This window comes from Vigna radiata, chromosome 5 (genome assembly GCF_000741045.1).
Source record: "Vigna radiata var. radiata cultivar VC1973A chromosome 5, Vradiata_ver6, whole genome shotgun sequence".
Taxonomy (NCBI): domain Eukaryota; kingdom Viridiplantae; phylum Streptophyta; class Magnoliopsida; order Fabales; family Fabaceae; genus Vigna; species Vigna radiata.
In genome coordinates, this window is record NC_028355.1 from 22,219,308 (window position 1) to 22,243,368 (window position 24,061).

The window sequence follows — 24,061 nt, forward strand, 5'->3', positions numbered from 1 at the left end:
AGAGCACATTGATGGTTTCCAATGTAATAACTGACCAAGACCATTTAATTTTATAATGAAAATAGATTAATAAAAAAAAAAACCACCAAAAGGATAATTAAATGTGACAGATGCATGGTAAAGATTAATTATGGATTAATCTTGTGAAAGATAAATGTAGTTCAATACAGACCATTCACTATAACAAATTTCATCCCAAATACAGTTTATTATATTACTTATCGTAACCATTTGTAATTATTATTACAATTTTACTGTTTTATGTTATTCTAAAAGTTAATTATTCATGATCATATTTTTGAAAAACTTAAATTCTCTACATTTATGTAAACAACTAAGTTAGTATTTACTGAAAAAAAAAAAGAATATCATAAAAATTTGGAGAAGGTTGCATCATGAAGAAACTATAATTAACAATTAAATAGTTAAATGAACTCAACTAACCATCCAAAATTAAAATAAGAATGTCGTTACTAAGGAAAACATCAAAATTGTACTTACAAACTGTAAAGGTGTTAGGCTTCCTCCATGGTTAAGAATCCTGAATAATGATAATAATGTTATGTTAGTTAGCTTGTAATCTATTGTAAATAATGTATTTGATTATAGGTGTTGTTATAAGAATTGTTTGACATTTAAAGTTGTAGGTCTATTTTGCAACTCGTGCTGTCTTGTTCACATTTCATGTTACTTTTGTTGTAGTAGTATATAGTTAGCTGAATTGAATATGATTAAATATTTTAACTTTTTTTATCAAATACAAAATTTATATTTTATTTTTGTATTTTAATAATTCTTTTCATGGTAAATAATAGATTTTTTATAACAAATAATAAACAATTTATTTTCAAGTTTTTTGTTTTTCAATTGTTATAGTTGGAATGACATCTTTATTTTTGCAAGATACTTGCATTAATTAAGGATTAAAAAAACAAACCACATTATTGATATATCATTTAAAAGAATTTGTGTATGATGATTTGCATGTTCATAAATCTACAATTACACAGAAATATTAATTTACCAGCAAATTAACTCATCTTATTTATTTATTTATTTTTAAATCAATAATGGAAGAAAGGAAAAAAACAAATTTTCACACATTAGCTTACAAATGGAGACTGTATGGCAAAATTAATTACAAAAGAAGAAATGTGAGCATACATATACATACATATATATATATATATATATCACACATTAGCTTACAAATGGAGACTGTATGGCAAAATTAATTACAAAAGAAGAAATGTGAGCATACATATACATACATATATATATATATATATATATATATATATATATATATATATATATATATATATATATATATAAATAAGTATTATTATGAAATATTTTGGATACATAAAAATAATAATAATTATTATAATTATGCTACTACTGTTGTCTTAAAATGGGTTATCAAAGCTATGAAAAAAAAAAACTTAAATAACTAAACAGTCCTGAAGTGCAAAGTCTTAATAAAGATACTAACACATATATAAAAAAATAGAATAACACAATGCTCAAATATCCACAACGAATCAAATCAAAATACTGTATAAAATGCTTCATAGCAGTTAGTTCATAAAGAAAGGTTAGAACCCTAATCCCCAATCTCTCAGTAAGATGGCTGAAGCTTTACAGCTACTGCAACAATTTATTTTGACGAATAAACATCAAACAGAGATTCAGTTCAGAAAATCTGTGTATAATACCACTAACATCTCCTTGCTGTAATAAATGATGAATTTCAATTGATCAGACAGTGTATCATCTCACCACACGGAATTTTCTTGGTTTCAGTAAAAAGGTGTTATCACTGTACAGCAGAAGATCTGAATTCAAACGGAGATTCGCTTAAACTGTGACTACCAAAATGGAAGATTAAGCTACATCCGGCTAAGGTTTCAGTAAAAGATATTCAGCCCAATGCCATAATGCAGTGACTCACAACCAGGTAACCCTCACAAAACTTATCCTTGCTCCCCAATTCTTAGCATTATCCTTTATGCCAATGGTGGCGCAAAAAAATTTAATTCCTTTCTTTATTTTTAAATTTATTACCATCTTTAATATCTCTGTCAAAATCCAACGGTTGGATTTGTCTTAGATTCATCCACGGCTCTCGTTGCTCTCTTCTGGCGGGAAGAATGGCGGGAGAAAAACATACAATTTATATAAAATTTAATAATAATTTAATTTAATAGTTTAATTATTTTTATGATGTTTGCTGTGACTCTGTGGTATTGTGAAGAGAGAGAGAAGTGTGTTGGAATTTCCTGTGGTGGAATGGATAGGACAACACCGACGGCAGGTACAGAGTTCTGTGAAAGTGGGACCCTCATGATGAATTTCGCGTGTCCGTTTACCTTCTCCTTTCTATTGCTATTGCTATTACGTACTTTCCTTCTTCCTTCCCTCCTTCTCTTTATCTGTCGTTTCCTTTCTCTCTTTATTAACTATTCTCCACATTTCCAACAACATTTTTAAATAAAATATGATTAATTAGTGTAGAACTTGGAGCAACATATTTGAAAGAGGAAAAATAATTAAAAGAATAATAAGAAGAAAATTAACCTCATCCTTTTACAAAATTGCCCATACCCCATCTTAATTAGGAAAGAAGCCTTGAACATTTGAACTCTATTAATTTTTCTTTTATTATCACATTCTTTTTATAACATTAGATGTGTACATGAGTAGGTTTGCACATGCTCAGAAATCCATATTTTCTGTAATTGAAAGTTGACCAGAAATATCATCATGGTACTCCATGTTAATAACAGACAAAACATGATGTATCTAATAAGCAAATCTCCTTCACTGCTAATCACAATGGCAGCTACTGTTATGGACTTGGGCTGCTCAGTTTTAAACAAGACTGAATTCACCTTTCCAACGGTAAAATTTTCAAATTACAAACACCAATTTCTTGTTGGGTGAAAATATATTTTCAGTAGTTGAGCAAAGTCGTAGAAAAAGGAATAAAAACAAACATCAATGAATTCTGGAATTGAATGAAATTCACTGTTTTATTTTATTTTATAAATAAATGAAATTGAATGGTTATTTATTTGGTTAATAATTGATATAAGGGGAAGAGTGGGAGAAATGTGAAGAGGAGTAACTCCTGAAAACCAAACCCACCATGATGTTCATGCTGTAACCTCGGCTATGTCCAAGCTCATGATTAAAGAGCCCCCCTCCATTGCTGACGTGGCGATATCTGATTCGGCCATTTCGTCTCGTCGGGATTCATACCAACACACCCAATTAACAATACCAGTCACTCTCACTCATTTTTCTCTCTCTTTCTTTCTCTTTCTCTCTCAACTTGTGTTTTTTCTCTATGCAGAATTTCCCCAATTTCTCCACTACCCTATCTCTTCTGCTCCTCAAACTCCCACATTCACACCCAGCAATGCACGATCTTCCGTACGAATGCAATTTTGATATTTAATTTCCGACTTTGCCCTTTTTACCGCTGAATTAGAAATGCTAGAGGCAATGGAAAGCTCAGTCAATGGTGGGTTCTCCCATTTGCAGAGCTGCGGAGACAGCAGCGAAGAGGAGTTATCCGTGCTGCCACGTCACACCAAAGTGGTGGTAACCGGAAATAATCGTACCAAATCGGTGCTCGTTGGTCTTCAAGGTGTTGTTAAGAAAGCCGTTGGTCTGGGAGGATGGCATTGGCTGGTAATTTTCTCTTTCCCATCAAAACTTCACTGCGGATTTTTTAGTTCTTTATTTTAATTTTGGTTACTAATGTCGATTGTTTGCATTGTTGTGAAACTGGGTAGTTCTTCAAACCAATGTCTTATCCCGGTCAATTTTGATATTTTCTGGTTTTTTAATCGGTCACTCGTTTGATTCTGCTTAAATTTAATTGCTTTAAAGCCCTATCTTTGGTTTTGTCTTATTATTTTCGAAAACTAATCAGACTGGTTTTAAGTTAATCCGTTCTGAACCCTACTGCTTGAATTGCTTTCTCAATCATTGACTTAAAACTTTTAATTTATAATTTCAAATGCTGGGTTCTTTGTGTTGCGGTTTGGATAGTTTTTGTCCTTTTATATGTGTTTTGAGTCGCAATTCTGATTCATTACCAGTGGGTATTCGATGCATGTCTTTCATCGTCACCGGATCTGGTGTTTTATGGGCTCCTTTACAAGGATCAGCTACTGGTTGGGTCTTTTAATTGCTTTTATTTATTGGCGAAAGTAAATGAAATTTCCATTGCTATGGTTTGTGGTATTGATTGATATTGATTATTTGAGGTCAGAGGTAAGAATGAATAATTTATGCCATTTTGTCATTGTTTCCTATTTATGAAAACCTTTTTTTTTAGTTTTCTAAACTGACTACGATTTTCTATTTGGGATTGTTAATCTTTTTGCATGTTCTTCTTCTACTTCTTCTTCTTCTTCCGGGAGATAAAGTACATAATTACTGTTCTGGGCTTATGCTTGTATTAAAATTATGCTATTGATAGTGATTGAATCACATAGACGCCTTTTGTTCTTTTCATTCCGGCGAGAGAATAATTGTTTTACTTCCATCAGAATCCGTGGTGTATTTTCTCTAAGGTTTAATCTTCCACTGCTTCGCAATTGTTTATTTTTTCCCCGATATCCCCTTTTAATTCCTTTGTGTGTATACACATAACTGAATGATTACGTGAACAATATGCATTCAAATCAAGCTAATCTGGGGGCCTTCTTCTAGGATATTTAAATTTAAAGAGTATTTTATTATTCCAAACCGGGTAGCACTTGCTGTTAGACGATTATTTTAAGCTGTTCTGAATTTTTTATAAACAAATGCAGGTTCTTACCAATGGTATTGAAGTGAAGTTACAAAGAAATGCCCTCAGTGTAATTGAAGCACCCACGGGTAATGAGGAAGATGATGAACTGGAATTTGAAAATATGCAGTGGAATGGATCTGATATGGGTGAGTCTACACTTTACAGGTTTTAATCATCTTCTTTGCTGTCTGCTATTGTCTAGAAACATCCTATTCAGTTTTGAGGAAACGAGATAAAATATCTTACCCCTTAATAATATTTAACATATAAAAAATGGAAAATATGTATTGAGTGGCGAGATTTACAAACTGCCCTCTCCTGTTTTTATCAATTGGCAATGATCTATGTTCGGTGTTTTGATCAAGCATTGAACCTTCCATGTTTAATGGGGTTGTCATTGTGTTTGTTCCCACACTGAAAGTAGGCATATATGGGAGAGGCTGTGATATTTTTTGCTAATTTATTGTTGTTTTGGCATTCATATCCGCGCGTTTCCAAAGTGGTAGAGGTTGGTAACATTGGATCCGTTATGTCTTCTCCTTTTGCTTTTACTATCTCTAAAGTTCTGGTGTCTTACTTTAATCCTGGTAGACCCCACCACTTTTCTATTTTTTATTTTGTAAAATTGTGCTTTGTTTGATTTATCAGCATCGGACGACACACAGAAGTCCCACAAACCGAGGCACAGAATGCATAGAACATTGGGATCATCTCATCACAAGACCATGAGTAGGTCCTTCTCTGGCGATTCACACTCAAAGGGGTCCGTTTCTATGCCTCATGGGTCCGCGGTATATTAACTTTATTGTCTTTCTTAATTTGTTCCCCTCCCACTTACTATCGTACATGGTTTATTCTTTAGTATTTATTTGTTAACGTTTTCTAAAATATTATATTTTCGATAGAAGGTGGACTTGAGCAAACTTGAAATGGCTGCATTGTGGAGATATTGGCGACATTTTAATCTTGTAAATTCCTTTGAACTAACTGTTTGGTTACTGTCTCCCATAAAAGATAGTTTCGACATTGTGTGTTTATGCCCCCGTTGTACTTATTACCCCTTGAAATGGATCTGTAGGTGGATGCGGTCCCAAACCCATCAAAAGAGCAGCTAGTAGACATTGTTCAGAGGCATTTCATGTCACAGGTATCTCAAAATTACTGATTGCATATTCGTTTGTCTTTGATAGTAATCGTTCAAATATTCTATAATTCGTTCATGCAGTTTCATAGTGGTGAACTGCATATACGATTCTAATATCTCCCTATTATTAAATTTTGAAAATACGATTTTTTTCTTATCTTTAAATGTCATGTCTAATATTGTTAATAAATAGTGAATGATTATTATTTATTTAAAAAATATAGTACTTTATTTCTTAGATATAGTTTTAAGTCATGTGATTGAATTTGTTATTTTTTTTAATCTTATTTCATCATACTGTAATTCTTACCAAGTGGTATATGTGACTTTGGTGCAAGTATGTCGCCACACGAACAAAACAATGCCCTAAACATGCATGGTGTATGTGTATGTATATGCTCAAGTGTTTTTCTTTAAGTTTGACGAAAAACTTGATCACTATAGTCTGAAATTGATTTTGTGTTGTATGAAGCAAATAGACGAGTTGCAAGTGATTATGGGATTTGTACAAGCTGCAAAGAGGCTGAAGACAGTGTGCAAATGAGATGAAATGAAGCGAGAAATGATATTTGAAAAGTTCAAGTGTCTATGCTAACAAAGATAATGTATGTAATATCCACTTCCCATCGTATTATGCTATCGGTGATTTGTAACTTTCTGATATAGTAGAGTAGGTTAGTAATTTGAGATTATAGAGGTTCTTACTCTTTTGTAGCCACCCCCAGTTGTGTAGATATAAATGACATTGCAACTGGATCATAGGGAAGTCTCCAGGACTTTCTTTTCAACTTGATTCAATGTATTGCTGACCTGGGAAGTGGGTTTTCAGAGACCTTAATGTGTATATATTTTTAGTTTCTTTCAACTTTGATTTGTCAACACGAGTTCTTGTGTCGTCTATCATGTCCATCTTAAAGTGGCTGAAATCGTGGTTAACTAGCTTTAAAAGGGAAAAATACATTGTTTATTCAAATTTATACGTAATTAGTTGTGGTTGATATCATTTATTTGAAAAAGAGTAAAGAGTTCGGAATGTTGAACAGAATTTACTTTTTTGTCTTTACTTAGTACTTGTAATTTTTGTTTTTACTTTTTATGAGATGTTTGTATTTTGATTTAGTATTATAAGTAAATGAAATTTAATGGTGATCTGGCTATGTGCAAATTGTTAAAAATAAATGTGTTGTCATTACATGCAAAAATAAGCATTTTCTGATCTTTACTAATACAAAAACCAGTCGAGATTGTGACAACAGTATTTGTAACGTGTCTTATACATGAGTGAGCAATAAAAGGTAGAATATAAGATGTGATTCACTTTTACTGATATAGGTAGAAATCGTAGGAAGGTGTAGTTGTTTCTATAAAGGAGAAAGAGTGAAGTGGGTATGGGGAATCCTATTATCCTAAGCATGTAATCCTTATCCAACACCTAAAACGTACGAACTATAAACATAGCTCCTTCAAATTTGCAATTATGTTTCAACCTAATATCAATTTGACAGCACTGTGCCCACTTTGACTGTTCCCTACAGTTTCAAATTCGAAGATTCAAAACCGTCCGGTAATAGAGCCGTTACACTCACTGACCCAATTGAAGACAATAGGTGTGGTAGAAAAGAAGGTGAACTTTGGGTCAAAACGGTGACGTTCCAGTGGGAGGAGGCAGCGTGTTACATCTCTTTCCCTCTTTAAAAAAATATCCCTGTCTGCATAATCACACTCTTCTCACCCAGTCAAAATCAATGGATTTTTGAATCAAAATGGGCCCCACAAACACATGCAAACCCAATACACATGCTCTTTCTTTCAACCTTCTTTCCCTCCTCATATCTCCTCTAATTTCTAAATTACTATTTTATTTTATTTTTCTTATCGTTTTAAATAAAATAATACCCTTAAATATTTAATATCTTTTTAATAAATCATACTCTTCTTCCTTATTTTAAATCAGAAACACCACGTCAGTTCTTATATAAAAATTGAAAATTAAAATTTAAAAAACAAATTAAAAAATATATAAACAAAAAAAAATGAACAGTTTATATGTAATATGTTGTCAATTTCTTAAAATTATAAAATTTATAAATACTGTTACTAAAAATATAAGGGAATATAATTGAAGGTCCTACTTTACTACATATATTGAAGATGATTTGTTTTTTTTTTTAAACAAAAAACAAAAGGAAATATAATTGTCATTTTACATTATCTTATTAAAGTTTGGTTTTTGCATATAAGTATGCATATGATAATTATTGTTTTATTTTTCAATGATTGTTTTGGATTTATTCTTTTGTCAAATTTAACTAACCAATATTCTAAATTTCCAATAAAACATTATTATTTGTATTTTGTAGCCAAATTAATTACTCTTTCGTCTGAATATAAATAATGTGTTGATCGAGAGTGAGATTATGTTAGTAAAATTCATTCAAAAACTTATATATTGTTGTTTAGCTTCATTATGATTTGTCTTTATATTTTACAAAATTCACATTTTCGGCATCCAATTTTTTTTACAACACTAATTTCAATTTTTAATCATCCATAATTTTGGTAACTAATTTTTTAAGCAATCATAACTTTGTGATTCTTAATAGTTCGTAATTTTTTTCATTTCTTATTTGATCTTCTCACTCCCTTAAACATGACACATTGAGATTGAAAAATAAAAACATATACACACAATTTTACTATAAAATTGAAATCGGTAATTTATGAAATATTATTTGACACTTGATGAATATAATCTAAAATTAAAAACCAACCAAAGTTAATAAATTGTGTCTAAAAAATCGAAAGCCAAAACCATAGATAATTAGAAGTTTAAGCAATAAAATTGTAAATAAATTAAAAATCATAATTATAATTAAAACCTTACTGTTTTTAAGCTGTATTAAAAAAAAAAAACAATACTACATACAGTCACTCGGATATGGTGTTCAAACATTATTCAATATTATTTAATTATAATTTTACTCTAAAAAACCACCCATAAATTTTTCTTTCACGTCGAAAATGTATAACGACATTTAATCTTAATCCAAGTTTATTTGGAATTCTGTTTAAATATATATTAAATTCAATATAATACATTTCTTAATGTATATACATTATTTATTATTATTTTAATTTAATCAAAGACAATACTGAACAATCATCACCCTCATAATATCTATATATAAGTGGTAAAATCCAATAAATTCTCTTTTACGTGGATATGAATCTCCCCTCCTCTATTTTTATGTCACAGTTCTTTAATATTATTTTAATAAAGCATTTAAATTTTTAAAATGTAATTGTAAATTACATTTTAAAAATAGAAGTTAAAAATGAGAATAAAGAAGAATATATAATCGAAAAATAATAGTTATATCATCTCAAATTTCAAAACAGTATAGGAAGACAAAATTCCTTTAAGAAAATGAGTGTTATATAATAACATAATATAAATTTGACTGAATACGATCTGTGATAAGAAAATTAGTGTAGAACATATGTAATAGTGAATGTGTATAATATAATGTGCATGCTCATTTATTGCTCTGCTTCTCTTCTGTTATGGTAGGGTCCTCTCCCATCACCACAATAGTCAATTTACGACAACAAAGTTTTCAAACAAATTATTACACCACCTACTTTTACTTTTTTTTTTCTTTTTTTAATAAATAGCCACTTATATTAAATACTTTTTCCTTATTAACCCACAAAATATACATTTTTCATAATCAATGCATCTCTAACAGATGATTTCAGCATCTATTTATTCTCTGCGGATAAATAAAAATATAGCGTATGCTCCCACTTATGATAATAGGTAACTTTAATGTCATCTTTCTTTCCCTAAATCAAAATTTTGACTAATATATATTTGATTTATTAAAATTTATGCTTTATTATGATTTATTTGAAATGGGCTGCATTTTTAATGTAATATTACTTAAGGGTTAAATTTAGAGACAATCCCACTTTTTAAAAATAAAATCGTGAAAAAAAAAATCTATAGTAACTGGACTTATACTCAATTTTGAAGACATCTATTGGTAAAAACATTCGATATGTCACAAAATTAATCTTCATGTTTTGTATAATTACAGCATTATAATCTATTGGTAAAAAGCATTATATGTTGTTGTTAATGCTGTAACTTAAAATTTACTGACGACAACCTCAGACTAGAACAAAACTCATTCACATCCTACCTAAAATAACAGAGTATTCCTACAAATAATAATAATAATAAAAATGTTAAATTGCAATATTTGTTTTAATTAAAGAATACAAAAAGGTATAAGTTGGAAGTGGTGGTTTATAAAAGGTAAATTGTTAAACTGATTCAGATAGCAGGAGATTGTTCCACATCATACATTGTATTAAATTCAATAATTTATATTCCATGCCAAGGGAATGCTTCTGCAAAATTAAAAAATATAAATATTTTTTCTGCATCTAGAAATATTGTCTTTATTAAATGATGTTAATTTTGGATTTTGTTTTTTTTTGTCATTTGTTAAATAAAAAATTAGTAATTAGAAAAACAGTGATTCCCAGAAGAAAGTGTTTGGATAGTAAGGTAGAGAGTATTGAAATGGGAAGGAAACAGAGTAAGTCCTGAAAACCAAACCCACATCATGTTCATGCCGTAACCTCCCTCTCTCTCCAAGCGCATGATTGAAGAGTCCACCCTCTCTCTCCATGACGTGGCTCAATTTCATTGGCCAATTTCCTCTCGTCGGGATTCATCCCAACACACCAATAAACAATATAGCAGTCACTCTCGCTCGTTTTTCTCTCTCTTTCTTTCTTTTTCTTTCTCTCTCTCTACATCTGTGTTTTTCTCTCTGCAAAATTTCCCCAATTTCTCCACTACCCTATCTCTTCTGCTCCTCAAACTCCCACATTCGAACCCAGCAATGCACGATCTTCCGTACGAATGCAATTTTGATATTTGATTTCCCACTTTGCCCTTTTCACCGCCCAATTGGAAATGCTAGAGGCAATGGAAAGCTCAGTCAATGGTGGCTTCTCCCATTTGCAGAGCTGCGGAGACAGCAGTGAAGAGGAGTTATCGGTGCTGCCACGTCACACCAAAGTCGTGGTAACCGGAAATAACCGTACCAAATCGGTGCTCGTTGGTCTCCAAGGTGTTGTCAAGAAAGCCGTTGGTCTGGGAGGATGGCATTGGCTGGTAATTTTCTCTCTCGTCAAAACCACACTGCGGATTTTTAATTTCTTTATTCTAATTTCAGTTGCTAATGTCCTTTGTTTGCATTGTTGCGAAACCGTGTTTTTCTTCTAACCAATGACCTCTGTCGGTCAATTTTGGTAGCTTCTGTTTTATTATTTCGTCACGCGGCTAATTCTGCTCTAATTTAATTACCCTGAAGTTCCTGTTGCTTGAAGCTGTCTACTGCGTGATTGTTATCTGAATTATTCACTCAGTTGTTTTAATTCAAAATTTCGAATGTCGGGTTCTTCGTGTTACAACTTGATTAGGTTTTGTAAGATTGTGCATGATTTGAGACATCATTCCGAATTACTAATTGTGGGTATCCGTTGCATGCCTTTCTTCGTTGCTGGATCTGCTGTTTTATGAAGTACTCTTTGAGGATCAGTAGTTAAATGGGTCTTCTGTTTGCTCCTTTTCTATTGACGGAAGTAAATTATATGATCCTTGCTCTGGTTTTTGTGTTGCTAATTCGATGTCTTAGCTCTGAGTTATGCTTGGATTAAGGTTATGCTATTAATAAAATAGTTGAATCTAAACTCCGATCAGAATCAGAGCTATTCTTTGAAGGTCCAATAATACAATTATTTTTATTTGTTTCTTCCCCCAATTTCGCCTTTCTGATCTTTTTTATGCCTGTTTATGAAATTCCTGATTATATTTCATGATCAATTTACATTGAAATCAAACTACTATGGGGGCTTTCTTCAGGGAGATTTGAATTTGAATTTGACTGTAGTTTTAAATCTTGGATTGTATGAAACCAGGCTGGGGTTAGAGATGACAATTGACAGGATCTGGACAAGGTACTGCTGAAAAAACCCAATCCTCGAACTTGATGACTAAAAGCTTTAATCTCCATTTTCATCCCAACCTATATACATGCAACGTAAATGAATTAAAAGAAATTTCAACTAAAAGAGTTACTATAACTAAATTGATAATTCTTAATTATTCAAACATAGTCCTAAAGCATAACATCGGTAAGAATAACTACAGAACTTTGGAAGCAAAACTTTAAAGTATCCAAACATAAATCTAACAATAAACTCCTATAGCAGCTGTTTTTTGTAAACTTGAGTTCTATCACACTCCAGAACTTAAAAAGTAAATTATTCGTTTCTTCCTCTTTAGTAGATATAGAGAACGTGTCTTTCAAATTACTGGAGAAGAAAAAATTGATCCTAATTAATGTAGAAAAACGATTTAAACTTGTCTTCATTATAGGATTAAAAGTCAGCACATTTCATATAATACATATTATGCAAAATTAATTATGCTTTCACTTTTAATCTAAAATATCTAATTATTATCCCATGTCAATGACTTAATTGATACAAATCAAGACATATCCTTCCCCTTTGGAGTGACGTATATTTCCTTGTCCGGGAACCATTTTGTTTGTCAGCTTAGCTCTCGCACTTACATAAATAAGTAATCTTATAAATCTTATTATAAAATATATGTATATTGTTATTCCTTATAGGTGATTAAATTTAAGTTCGTGTTTTAATAGTGTAATATTTTTTACCATGCCTTATTCTCTTCCCGGGGTACCAAATTTTTTTATAAACACTACTTTTTAGATGTTTTTTAATTCATTTTTACGAATTTAAATTATTCACATTTTTGGTTTATGTAACGGAATTTTTTATAATATATATGATATACTCATTTTGTATATGCATACAAATTTAAGAATATAGCTTTAATTTTAATATTCAATGTCTAAAATTATTATCATTAAGATCATGATTGTTAGCATAGTTATAATGATTTGGTTCGTTGAATTATGAATATTTATTTGCTCTGTGAAAAATATATTATTCACAAAATACTTGATAAATAAAAAAAAAATTTAATTGAATCAAATTAAACTTATTATTGTATCTAAATCACACATAAAAACAAATGTATTTAAATAAGAGAATAAATGGTTTTACAGTTATCTCAATCACAGAGTACCATCTATGTTAAGTTTGTTAGGTTTTAAAAGTCTTATGAAGGGAGACTTGTGATTATATAACAGTGTAAAAAAAATTTATATTAGTAAGTTTGTGCCTGATCATTAAACTCTTGAAATAATATATGTGAATGTGTGTAATTATATTAAATGGGTGCGAGTATAAAGTGAGATGAGTCCTATAACACCCATACTCGTCGCTGAATTTGAGTAAATCCTCTCTATTACAGATATTTTGCTGTTCCTATAGAATTTTAAACCCTAAACACCCATACAATTATTTTACAGTGTTCTTAACTGGCTTAAAAAAAATGCAGGTTCTTACAAATGGTATTGAAGTGAAACTACAGAGGAATGCTCTTAGCGTTATTGAAGCACCCACGGGTAATGAGGAAGATGATGACCTTGAATTTGAGAATATGCAGTGGAATGGATCTGATATGGGTGAGTACTTTACAGTTTTTAATTCTTTTGCCTGCTGACAGGTACTGGTATTGTGTGCTAATTATTTTGTGTGCACCCGACACTGAAAGTAGACACATTTTGGAATGCTGTGGTATTTTTATTAATTAATTGTTGTTTTGGCTTTCATATTCGTGGGTTTCCAAAGTGGGAAGAGGTTGGTAACATTGGATCCATTGTCTTCTGGTTTTGCTTTTGTTATCTCTGAAGTTCTAGTGTTATGCTTTAATCTCCGATGACCCCACCACTTTATAATTTTCCTTTTTATGTTGTGAACTTTTTTTTATTTTTCAGCATCCGACGACACACAGAAGTCCCACAAATCGAGACACAGAATGCATAGAACATTGGGATCATCTCACAAGACCATGAGTAGGTCCTTCTCTGGCGATTCACACTCGAAGGGGTCCGTTTCTATGCCACATGGGTCCACGGTATGTAAACCTTATTTTTAACTTAAATCTTTTCGTTCCCACTGACATAGTCAATGATTTAGTTATTAGTTAGTGTTCTGTTTATTAACATTATGTTGAAATCTTTCTGTAGAAGGTGGACTTGAGCAAACTTGAAATGGCTGCATTGTGGAGATATTGGCGACATTTTAATCTTGTAAATTCCTTTGAACTATCCGCGTTGTTACTTTGTTCCACAGAAGATTATTTTAGCGGCGTGTTTGTGTGTCCCCTCTGTACTTCTTCCACAGAAGATTATTTTAGCGGCGTGTTTGTGTCCCCTCTGTACTTACTTCTTGAAATGGATCTGTAGGTGGACGCGGTCCCAAACCCATCAAAAGAGCAGCTAGTGGACATTGTTCAGAGGCATTTCATGTCGCAGGTATCTAATAATTAGTGATTGCATTTTCGTTTTTCTTTGATGCTAATTGTTCAAATATTATATGCTGCTGCATAAATTAAGATTTTAAGTGGTGAATTTCATGTCTGATTGCAATCTCTCCGAGGGCTGGCTAATTTCTATTATCAAATGATAAAAAAAAATATTCTTTCTAATCTTTGAGGAACAAAATTGGAATGAAAGGAATATTCTTGTTATAAACAAGCAGTTAATTATCATACTCTATTCTTTGATTGTGCAGTATTTTGAGTAATGTAAACCTAACATGTTATAGCTTTGTAAATAACTATTACCAAACAAAGACGAATTGGGTTTAAATATATGTGAAGTGTTTTGGTAAGATTGATGAAGAAGGAGAATTTAGCTGGTAGTCTGAAGTTGTGTTCGTTTTTTGTGAAGCAAATTGACGAGTTGCAGGTGATTGTGGGATTTGTCCAGGCTGCAAAGAGGCTGAAGACTGTATGCAAATGAGATGGAATGATGCTCGAAATGATGTTTGATAAGTTAAACTGTCTATGCTAACAAAGATAATGTATGTAATATCTATCCACTTCCCTTCGAATTATGTAACATATTTATCGGCAACTTTTAATATTCTGATATAGTAGTAGGTTAGTAGTTTGAGGTTATAGAGGTTCTTACTCTTTTGTAGCCACCCAGTTGTGTAGATATGTATGACATTGCAACTGGAACGTAGGGAAGTCTCCACGGCTTTCTTTTCATTCACTGTATTGCTGACCTGGGAAGTGGTTTTCAGAGACCTTAATGTATATATTCTTTTACTTTCTCTCAACTTTCTTTCATTCGTTTTACATCACTTCTCCTGTGGATCCAGTTTTCATTTTGTGCTAACTCCAACGTGCCTTGAGAAGAAATTAGAAACAGTGTTCCATTGTTTTACTGAATGTTTTATTTCTCAATGGATGTTGCTGGAGCAATTCTGGAAATATATTTTATAAACAAAGAATTTATATATTGATGTACTTTACATGTAGAGAATATCGGACATTAAAATCTTAATCCTATTCAAAATACATTTTAAGCAACAATATACCTGTTTGGGTTTACATTGGTTTACTTTTAAAATCACGTCTTTTTCACTTGAAGGAAAAAGCTCCCTTATTATTGGCATCAATTAGCACGTCAAAAACACAAGTTCATGTAACGCGGACGCAAAATTAAACATCACAGATGCCGGTTCTTTCTTTTACGTTTCTCTCTCTTCTCTTATTTTAGTCTCATTTTCTTAGGGTTACGAGTGGTTTACACTGAGTAGACTTCCATCTAGGTTCCATTGAATTAAGTTTGACATTTCTGGTGTGGCAACCCTACTATAATTGAGTTGAATAATCAATTTCAATAATTGAAAAACATTTTACACCTTCACTCTTAACAGGAAATTTTTCAAAATTAACAATTTAAATATATTTTTTTCATGTTTTCAGGCTAACAACAATATTTGCAATATGTATTATATATTTATACAACTCATTCAATGTTATTCAAACAGATGATGTAAATAATAATAGTGATTATGAATGTATGTGTACGAATGATTAATCACAATACTCATACGACAATATTTATACGAACTATAAGATTTTTTTTATACGTTTTAAAATTTGTGATAATTTTTTTACTTATTAAAATAAACAATAAACAATAATGATAGTTCTTGATAATAATTTAACTATTTTTGGAAGTAATTATGAAAATTAAATTCTTCTTTTAATTAGTACTGTGTATGCATATTTATTTAAAAATTAAAAATAAGACAAACAAGAAAAATTAAAATAATTATTTATATATATATATATATATATTCAATCATAATTTTACTTTTTTATATTTTACTAAATTTTAATTATAATAGTTATATTCATTGAATTTACTATCCTAAAAGTATGTGACATTAATTTGCAAAGCACATGTATTTCTATCAACTGAAATAAATTTCCGAGGTTTAGAAGTCTAAACTTAATGTAGTTATAATTTGATGCACAAAATAAAGTTCAAATCTACCCACAAAAGGTATAATTAGTGTGTTTTGGGTTGAGTGGACTTAATAATTAATCACAATCCGCTTACAACCTTTACTTTTTCCTTAATTTTTTATTTATTAGTTTTTTTTTCTCCTTTTTTCTTTTCTTTTTCTCCCTCTTCCCTGTCTCCTTTATATGAATACTTCCAAAAAAAGAATAATATTTACTTTCAAAATCATTAATTATTAATTCATTTTAAATGAATAAATTGTTAAAAAACGACTAATGTTGTTTTCCATAAAATCTAACGTAAAAAATATTTTAAAATATCAAATAACTAAATAAATAAATATTACTTACATAAAGATATACAAATTTATTATTTTAAGATTTTGAATTAACAATACCTTAGATATTTTATATGAGTTAAATCCATATCTCATCATTATCGAATCCCACGCTAATCTCTTAAAAGAAATTCAACACAAAAACTAAAGCTAAAATTTTGAAAAAGTTAAATAGAGTTGTTCAATTCAAAATTTAAAAATTCTTCATTCAAACCTAATGTACTATTTGGTAATAAATAACAAGTAAAAATGAAGATAGAGTTGATAAAAAAAGGTAAAAATAAATGTAAATAAAGTGAAGTAGGTAAGAAATTGAGTAAGAAAGGGAAACGTGATAGTGGCTGTGGGGTCAGAGAGCGGCGTAGCACTGAAGAGAGGTTTTTGGAGAAAATTGAATTTCAATATCTGCCTTCACTTAACACCAAACATATCAGACACGCCAATAAAGTTTGTTGGTCGGTTGGTGCCTTCTTTGACATTCATTATCCAACCCTTATTATTATATCCATTCTTCAAAACTCTTCAAAATCCACAAATTCCTATCTTAACCAAACATCTTCATATTTTATCAATTTTTAACAATTTTTTTATAATAAATTATGTATTATTATTTTATTGGTTCATATATTTGAAACGAATCAGTTATCATTAAAATAATTATTAAAAAATTATCAAAAAAATTTATTAAATATATATATTTTTAATAAATTTTAAATATACAAATTAATAAAATAATCTTACATAATTTATTTTAAAAAATTGTTATTAAAATATGGTGTTCCTTTAACTAACTCTCTTCTTCTTCTTTGACCATTTGCCTCTATAAGTACACCATTTGTCTCTATTATTCATTATAACACTTTTTTTATGAGTGGTCTTAGTAACAAACAATTCAAGAAGAAACGAAAAATAATATGAGTAACTTTGGACTGTGGATTGTGTTTCTTTTGGCATTGTCGCTCTCCAATTCATGTGCTCTTGTCCACTCTCACCATTCTGCATACAAGCCTGACTGCTACCACCCCACACCTCCAAACCACAGGCATCGTAAAACTCTACCACCGCCACCGTTGTGGTTGTCGCCGCCGCCACCGGCCGCGTTTTATTTCTTTTCTCCACCACCTCCTAGTCTTCCTTATTTTCATCGAAGGCATGTGGGGCAGGACCCAAAACACGTGGCCCCACCAAGGCTTCGGGTGCTTTGATTTGACATCAGATAGAACTGGGTGCTTCATCGCGCATATGGGAAAAAAATTCCACCTTGATAGTGGCTTGAGTTAATTATCTTGCACTCTCCTCTCTTTTGTCCTTTTCTGTTCTTGAAGAACATATTACTCCTTGGTTGTTGTGACATTTGGTTTTGTTGTTAATGTGGTGAAAATGTTGGTCGTTTTTAAGCTTGGTTAAATATTAGAATGGTGAAATTTAACTCTCAATTTAGTATTGACAACAAAATTTAATTTTTATGATTGTACATAACTAGTACTAAGTTTTCATCACTTTACAAGACTTTTTGTCGTTATAAATATAATTATGAATTTAAAATTAATTTTTTTATAAAAAATTGTAAAATTATTCTCTTTTTTGGTTAAAAATATTGTCAATATTATATTTATATTGCATCTCTAATAAATTACCTCTAAAAAAATTATCAGATGTTATTACCATCTTAAACAAATATAATATAAATGAAGAATTTTAAATGTAAGATTTTTTTTGTATCAATAAATTCTTTTAATAAATTCTTTAGACAAACATTCTGTTTGAGTCTAATATTAGATAAATATAAAAAAAGTTGAACCCAAAACATAAAACTTATAAATCTAGAGTTATAAGTTATGTTATTCATTTATTTATGTGAATTGATATATAAATTGAAAATGGAACATTCTATCATTAATTCTTCCAAATCTCTTCACTTCGCTGGTGGTGACAAACTTACCTATCTTTTAAATCCTGTCAAATTGTTCTTCACATTTCTTTTAAAGTGAACATACAATTTATACAATTTATCATATTTTCTCGTGTAATTTTTGTTCAAATGAACACATTATTTGTGTTAGAAAAAGAAAAACTAAAATTATTAGAAATCAAATGTGTTTGATCCATACATTTTTTTTATTGTAATAACGTAGAGTGAGCATGATTTTCCTTAAACAATTTCGAGGTCATTTTTTGGTGCATAACTTTTTCCAACATACCCGTCGTGGTGAAAAACCCTAAGCTTTTAGTCTCCACATAGGATATTTTAATTTTAATTTTTATTAATTTTTTCATTTAAAAATAATCTTATTAATTCTAACAGTAATTATGCATATCACAGTACATAGTCGAATTATGAATTCAACAAAAATAAATAAAATCAACTTAATATACAATATCCATTCGTTTAAATGATAGTAAGAAGTTCTTAACAATATATATATATATATATATATATATATATATATATATATATATATATATATATTAATTATAAAATCTTTATAATATGTTATATTTTAGTAGAGGCAGTGTAGTTCCAATTTTATGTCAAATTTTCAATAACTAAAAATATATATTTTTTATTTTATAGTGATATCATAATGAGTAAATTTTAACTATTGTAATCTTAGAAAATGTTAAATGGTCTGCATTAATGTGGAATCTTTCTACGTAAAAGTTTCCTTATGTCTGTTCAAATTTAAGTTGATTTTTTTTTTTTGGTTAAAAAAATGGAGACACTAAAGTTCAAATTTAAAATCTGTGTACCAAAGTCTCCATCACGTCAAATCCAATGAATATTAAGCATGCACATTTATGGCAGTCTTCCATAGGACATAATCAGGTATCATACTTTCATATTGCCATTTTTTCTGGTGTTCTATGTTTATATAAAGGTAATACATGGTGAGAATCATTTATTTATATTCCCCCAACATTATTTTTAACAAAATTTAATGTCATTTCATAATTTACAATGATCTAATAGAAATTTTAAACTAGTACTGACACTTATGAAATTTGGTACCTTTCACCCAAAGATAAAGTTAATTTTATTAATTTACCAACTTTTGTTTTTTTAGGATTGTAAAAGTCATTTCTTAACAAAGAAAATCAGTGCAAATTTGACGCACCTTACTATTTGCATATTCCTTTTGAAAAAGTAAGAAAAATAATATTTAAACACTATTTTTTATTATTTTAACAGTACACATATATTAAATATTAAAATGTGGTTGAATGATTTTAAATTAAAAAAATTTAAGCAACGACATGTGATTGAACGATACGAGTGTCTTGATATGCATTTACACATATCTTATATATATTATCTTATTTGGACAATTATTAAGGACCTTATAATTAAGTCTCATTAAGAAGTTTTCTAAGTTCTTCTCTGTCCTTTCAACTTTCAACATGTTTATAATTCACCCTTCAAATAAAGGGATGATCCAACTCTGCAGAATTGGCCAAAAGGACAAATATAACAGTGTCTGTTTGTCAATTGTAGGTATTTCGAACTTTGAAGCAATCAAGATTCTAACGAGATGCAGCATCCATATTCATAGATCCTACTTTTCTAATAAGATGATTCAAAATTAATAATCAGTTTTATATAATTCAAAGCTCACTAATCAAATAAACTAATTAATGTTTTTTCTTTCTTGAGTCACAAATGCCTCTGGAGAATGGAGAATTCATTTTATTGCTGTGAACCAAAAATCCACACTGTTTAATTTTCAGTTTTTTTCAAAAGTTTTTTATATATAACTATTATTGGTTTGATTTTAAAGTTGATGGTAAAAGATTTGTAGTTCTTATTTAAATTTGCCGTGCATGGTAGAATTCACCATTTTTGTAATCACTGCTGGTTTTTCAGGTAAAAAATATATGCAATCCTTTGTTTTCGTTTATATTAAGTCTTATCTTAAATTTTTCGTAAACTTTAAAATATTTAAAAAGCTAACATAAATATATAAATAAAAAATAACTTTTTTTTTCATAAATGTGAAAATAGTTTAAGGAAAAACAATTAATATTTTTTTGGACAACTAAAATTTAAGTGTAAGAATAAATAAGTGAGGGAGGATGTGATGTTTGTAAGAATTTTGTTGACATCAGGCCTTAGTTTGAATGAGAGGAAGAATAAGAGATTTTGAAAGCCTTAAAATTGAAGTTCAATTCTTCATGCATCAACTGAATCAAACACAAACAAGACACACATAACAGCACTTGAGAAAGTTTTTCCAAAACGCCTTTTCGAATCTGTTAAAATGTATATGCTCCTAATTTTTCCTAAACTCACATTCCGCTGCCACTGCCTAACGTCGCCGCCGGAATCCTCTGGCTTCCTCCACCACTTTCTCAAGGTTAGAAGTGCGTGCGGCCACTTCGACAATCCCTCATTTTCGGAGGGAGGCAAACTCAAAGGCATCAGGACCGATGATCTTGATGTTAATCATCCAACGGCTCGAGATGTCGGCGGAATTTCCATCAATGATGCGAGGAAGATTCGAGAGTGGCAGATGGAGAAGGTGAAAGCGAAGTTGAGAGACATTCCTCACACTTCAATTTATTACTCTCACTGTTTTCAAATCTGTCTTCAGCACTGCGATCACAATCAAGATCAAGCCACGGAGTTTGCCGAGACACTGAATCACTCTGGAGATGTCATTGTTTTCGGTGACGTCGTTTTTTACGCCCAGAACAGGTACGTCTCTTAGAAATAAACAATTCCTTTTTATTGTAGAACAAAATTAATAACAGTAAATACAAAATTTGATTTATGAGTTTAAATATCTTCTTTCGGATTTTGGAGATTTATGATGTAAAGTTGTGTAGATTTCATTTTTTACCGTGTAAATGCTTTTGCTAAGTATAAATCTGCTTGGTAACATAGTATTTGAGTGAGCCTATCTTGATTATGTTAATTTATAAATTGAATTTTATAAAATTGATTTATATATAAATCTCATCACTTAGAAAACTAAAATTTAAATTGCCTTGTCTTTTCTTTTTCTCTGACAAATTCACGAGTTTAAAATTTTGGAATCCTGCTGCTGGCAGAATGACATATGCAGAACTTTTTGTTTTGTATTTTTGTTAAATTATTTGAGATAGTGTCAGAGTTGTAAGATGATTTTCTATTTGATTTGCGAGCTCATATTGACTCGATTCTCATTATAGCCTCGAAATCGAATGAGACAAAGGTTCTGATGATCTCCTAATTCTGATAAAATGATACAATTAAAAACCCTTAAGAAGTTATCAAACAAAATTGATAAAACTTGTTTATGTAATAAATACTCCACTTATTGCTCATAAAAAAACTATTCTATCTTATTACGATTTGAAATAATTTTAAATTACACCTGAATAGAATATGTGAAAAATAAAAATTGAAAACTATTTAAAAGTACATATAAGATGTGCTTAATTAACTAGAGCAAAACTTAAAATAAACATACACTGAAAATTAACTACTTTCAAGAGTTTACTATACTTAAATTCTAAAATACAACTAATTTACCATACTTGAATTTTAAACATGAAAAATTACTTTCAAGAAAATAAACTCTAGTTTAATATATTAAGGGTGGTTAATTACTTTACGTTTAGTTATACTACGTATTTTATGTATATCTTGCCAGAATATCTTTAAAAATGCTTAAAGTTTCACCAATTTTAGTCTACTCTGATAAATTTATTTACGAAAATGAAAGCCTTAGCTTTTATTCTATATATAAAAATAGTGATTGGAATTGAATGCATCGTTAATATTACTTGATAATATGAATTGTGTTCCGACAAAAAACCTCTTTCTAAAGATTAATCCCACTTGTATTTGATTCATATCTAAAGCTTCCTTTCAATTAAAGGGAATAATAGTTGTATGAACACAATTTTGGAAAAATAATAATTTTTAACTACAGTAAAGTTAAAAAAAAAAGGTTTTAAATGTTGCTTAAATAATGATAGATTTGTCAAAAGATTGGAGTGTCAACTAATAAAATGTAATGATGTTTGAATTTACAGGTAGCTAAAACAATGGAGAGGTTAATATCGGAGTCAATAGCCAATCCAAATGACCCTGGAAGGAAGGAGTTAGAGATGATGGAAAGGCAAAAGTCAATGATTGATGAAAAGGCAAAGGCCCAGGTGCGATGCGAGCTTTACTGTGGGCTGGGCTTCTTAACCGCTCAAACAATTGGGCTGATGAGGCTTACTTTCTGGAATGGTACTCCTTCCACCACCATACAGTACTTCCTCCACCTTTTCATTTCTCTTTTATCCTTCTCTAATATTTAATTTTTTGTAGTTAAATTTTTTAACTTTCACCAACATAATTGATACTCTGAAACGGATGCCAGTATCCGTTCTATTCTTAAACGCACATCAACGTCAATTAAATGGTAAATGTAAAAAAAAGTTTTAACAGAAAGATAATTTTGGAAATAAAATAAATTGGGGTATGAAGGGAGAAGAGTGGTGGTGGAGAGAGTAATGCCCCTATACAAGCCCTGCCCATTCATTTCATGGGCTCAAAAAATGGCCCGTTATGATTTCACTCTCCTTTTTCTTCTTCTCGCTTCCCTTTTGCACAAAATCTGGTTGAGACTTCGAGTTTGATTGATTTAGGAGAAAAATAATATTAACAAAATTATTATAATTTATGATAAAGTATTATTAATTTATTCTAGCTAATTTAATTTTCTTTTATCGAAACTTCGTAGATGTCACACCATGCTCAAAAGCAAATCTCGTAATTTATATTGAGGAGGTTGAATAACTTGGAACCATAAATATTCCCAAGTTAGTTTAGTTATGTTTCCATAGTTTGTATTGTTGATATTTTTTTTTATTTTAACTTTTATTTTTAAAAATCAGATTATTGGCCTATTCCGAACCTAAAAAACTGCAACCTCAAGAAAATGGGTGGGCCTACCCAGTTCATTTAATAGGTATTTCACCTTACACCTCCAATCTCTCGTCTTCCACCTACAAAATTATTGATTAAAAAATATTAATTTTAACTTTTAATCAATTTTTTTTTAGTTTTTTCTCTCACTTATAAAGTCACTTTCCACCTACTATGCACCTTTATGCTTTGTTCTTATAAAGGGATTTGGGGGAGATGATTTGGGGGGAATGATTTGAGTTGATTTGAGTGGATTTGAGGGTAATTTTGTTGTTGTTTTTTTGAGTAGATTTGTGGGTAATTGAGAGTGGATTTGAGGGTAAAGTTTGTGAGAATTAGTGTAGGATTTGATTGATGTGATAGATTTAAA

The 24,061-nt window shown here is 30.2% G+C and overlaps 3 protein-coding genes across 7 annotated transcripts; all 3 read left to right on the forward strand.

The window, feature by feature from the left end:
* Window positions 1-3,144: 3,144 nt before the first annotated feature.
* Window positions 3,145-6,835, forward strand: LOC106762804. 4 transcript variants are annotated; one of them, XM_022780999.1, is made up of 6 exons: window positions 3,145-3,699; window positions 4,830-4,956; window positions 5,459-5,601; window positions 5,719-5,778; window positions 5,889-5,957; window positions 6,293-6,420. In XM_022780999.1, the coding sequence occupies exons 1-6, from the start codon at window positions 3,499-3,501 to the stop codon at window positions 6,401-6,403; spliced, it is 711 nt and encodes a 236-aa protein (XP_022636720.1). In that variant the 5' UTR covers window positions 3,145-3,498; the 3' UTR covers window positions 6,404-6,420. The 4 variants fall into 4 exon arrangements, with proteins under 4 accessions (XP_022636720.1, XP_022636719.1, XP_014502362.1 ...); XM_022780998.1 differs by having other exon boundaries at window positions 3,148-3,699; window positions 5,716-5,778; XM_014646876.2 differs by lacking the exon at window positions 6,293-6,420 and adding an exon at window positions 6,427-6,835 and having other exon boundaries at window positions 3,154-3,699.
* A 3,902-nt stretch (window positions 6,836-10,737) lies between these two features.
* LOC106762728 lies at window positions 10,738-15,366 on the forward strand. 2 transcript variants are annotated; one of them, XM_014646770.2, is made up of 6 exons: window positions 10,738-11,145; window positions 13,465-13,591; window positions 13,904-14,043; window positions 14,156-14,218; window positions 14,375-14,443; window positions 14,900-15,366. In XM_014646770.2, exons 1-6 carry the CDS (start codon window positions 10,945-10,947, stop codon window positions 14,930-14,932), a joined length of 633 nt encoding a protein of 210 aa, XP_014502256.1. In that variant the 5' UTR covers window positions 10,738-10,944; the 3' UTR covers window positions 14,933-15,366. The 2 variants fall into 2 exon arrangements, with proteins under 2 accessions (XP_014502256.1, XP_014502255.1); XM_014646769.2 differs by having other exon boundaries at window positions 10,739-11,145; window positions 14,861-15,366.
* A 5,508-nt stretch (window positions 15,367-20,874) lies between these two features.
* On the forward strand, window positions 20,875-23,182 carry LOC111241621 (calcium uniporter protein 4, mitochondrial-like). The gene is made up of 2 exons (XM_022780308.1): window positions 20,875-21,483; window positions 22,809-23,182. The coding sequence occupies exons 1-2, from the start codon at window positions 21,047-21,049 to the stop codon at window positions 22,810-22,812; spliced, it is 441 nt and encodes a 146-aa protein (XP_022636029.1). The 5' UTR covers window positions 20,875-21,046; the 3' UTR covers window positions 22,813-23,182.
* The last annotated feature ends 879 nt before the right edge of the window (window positions 23,183-24,061 follow it).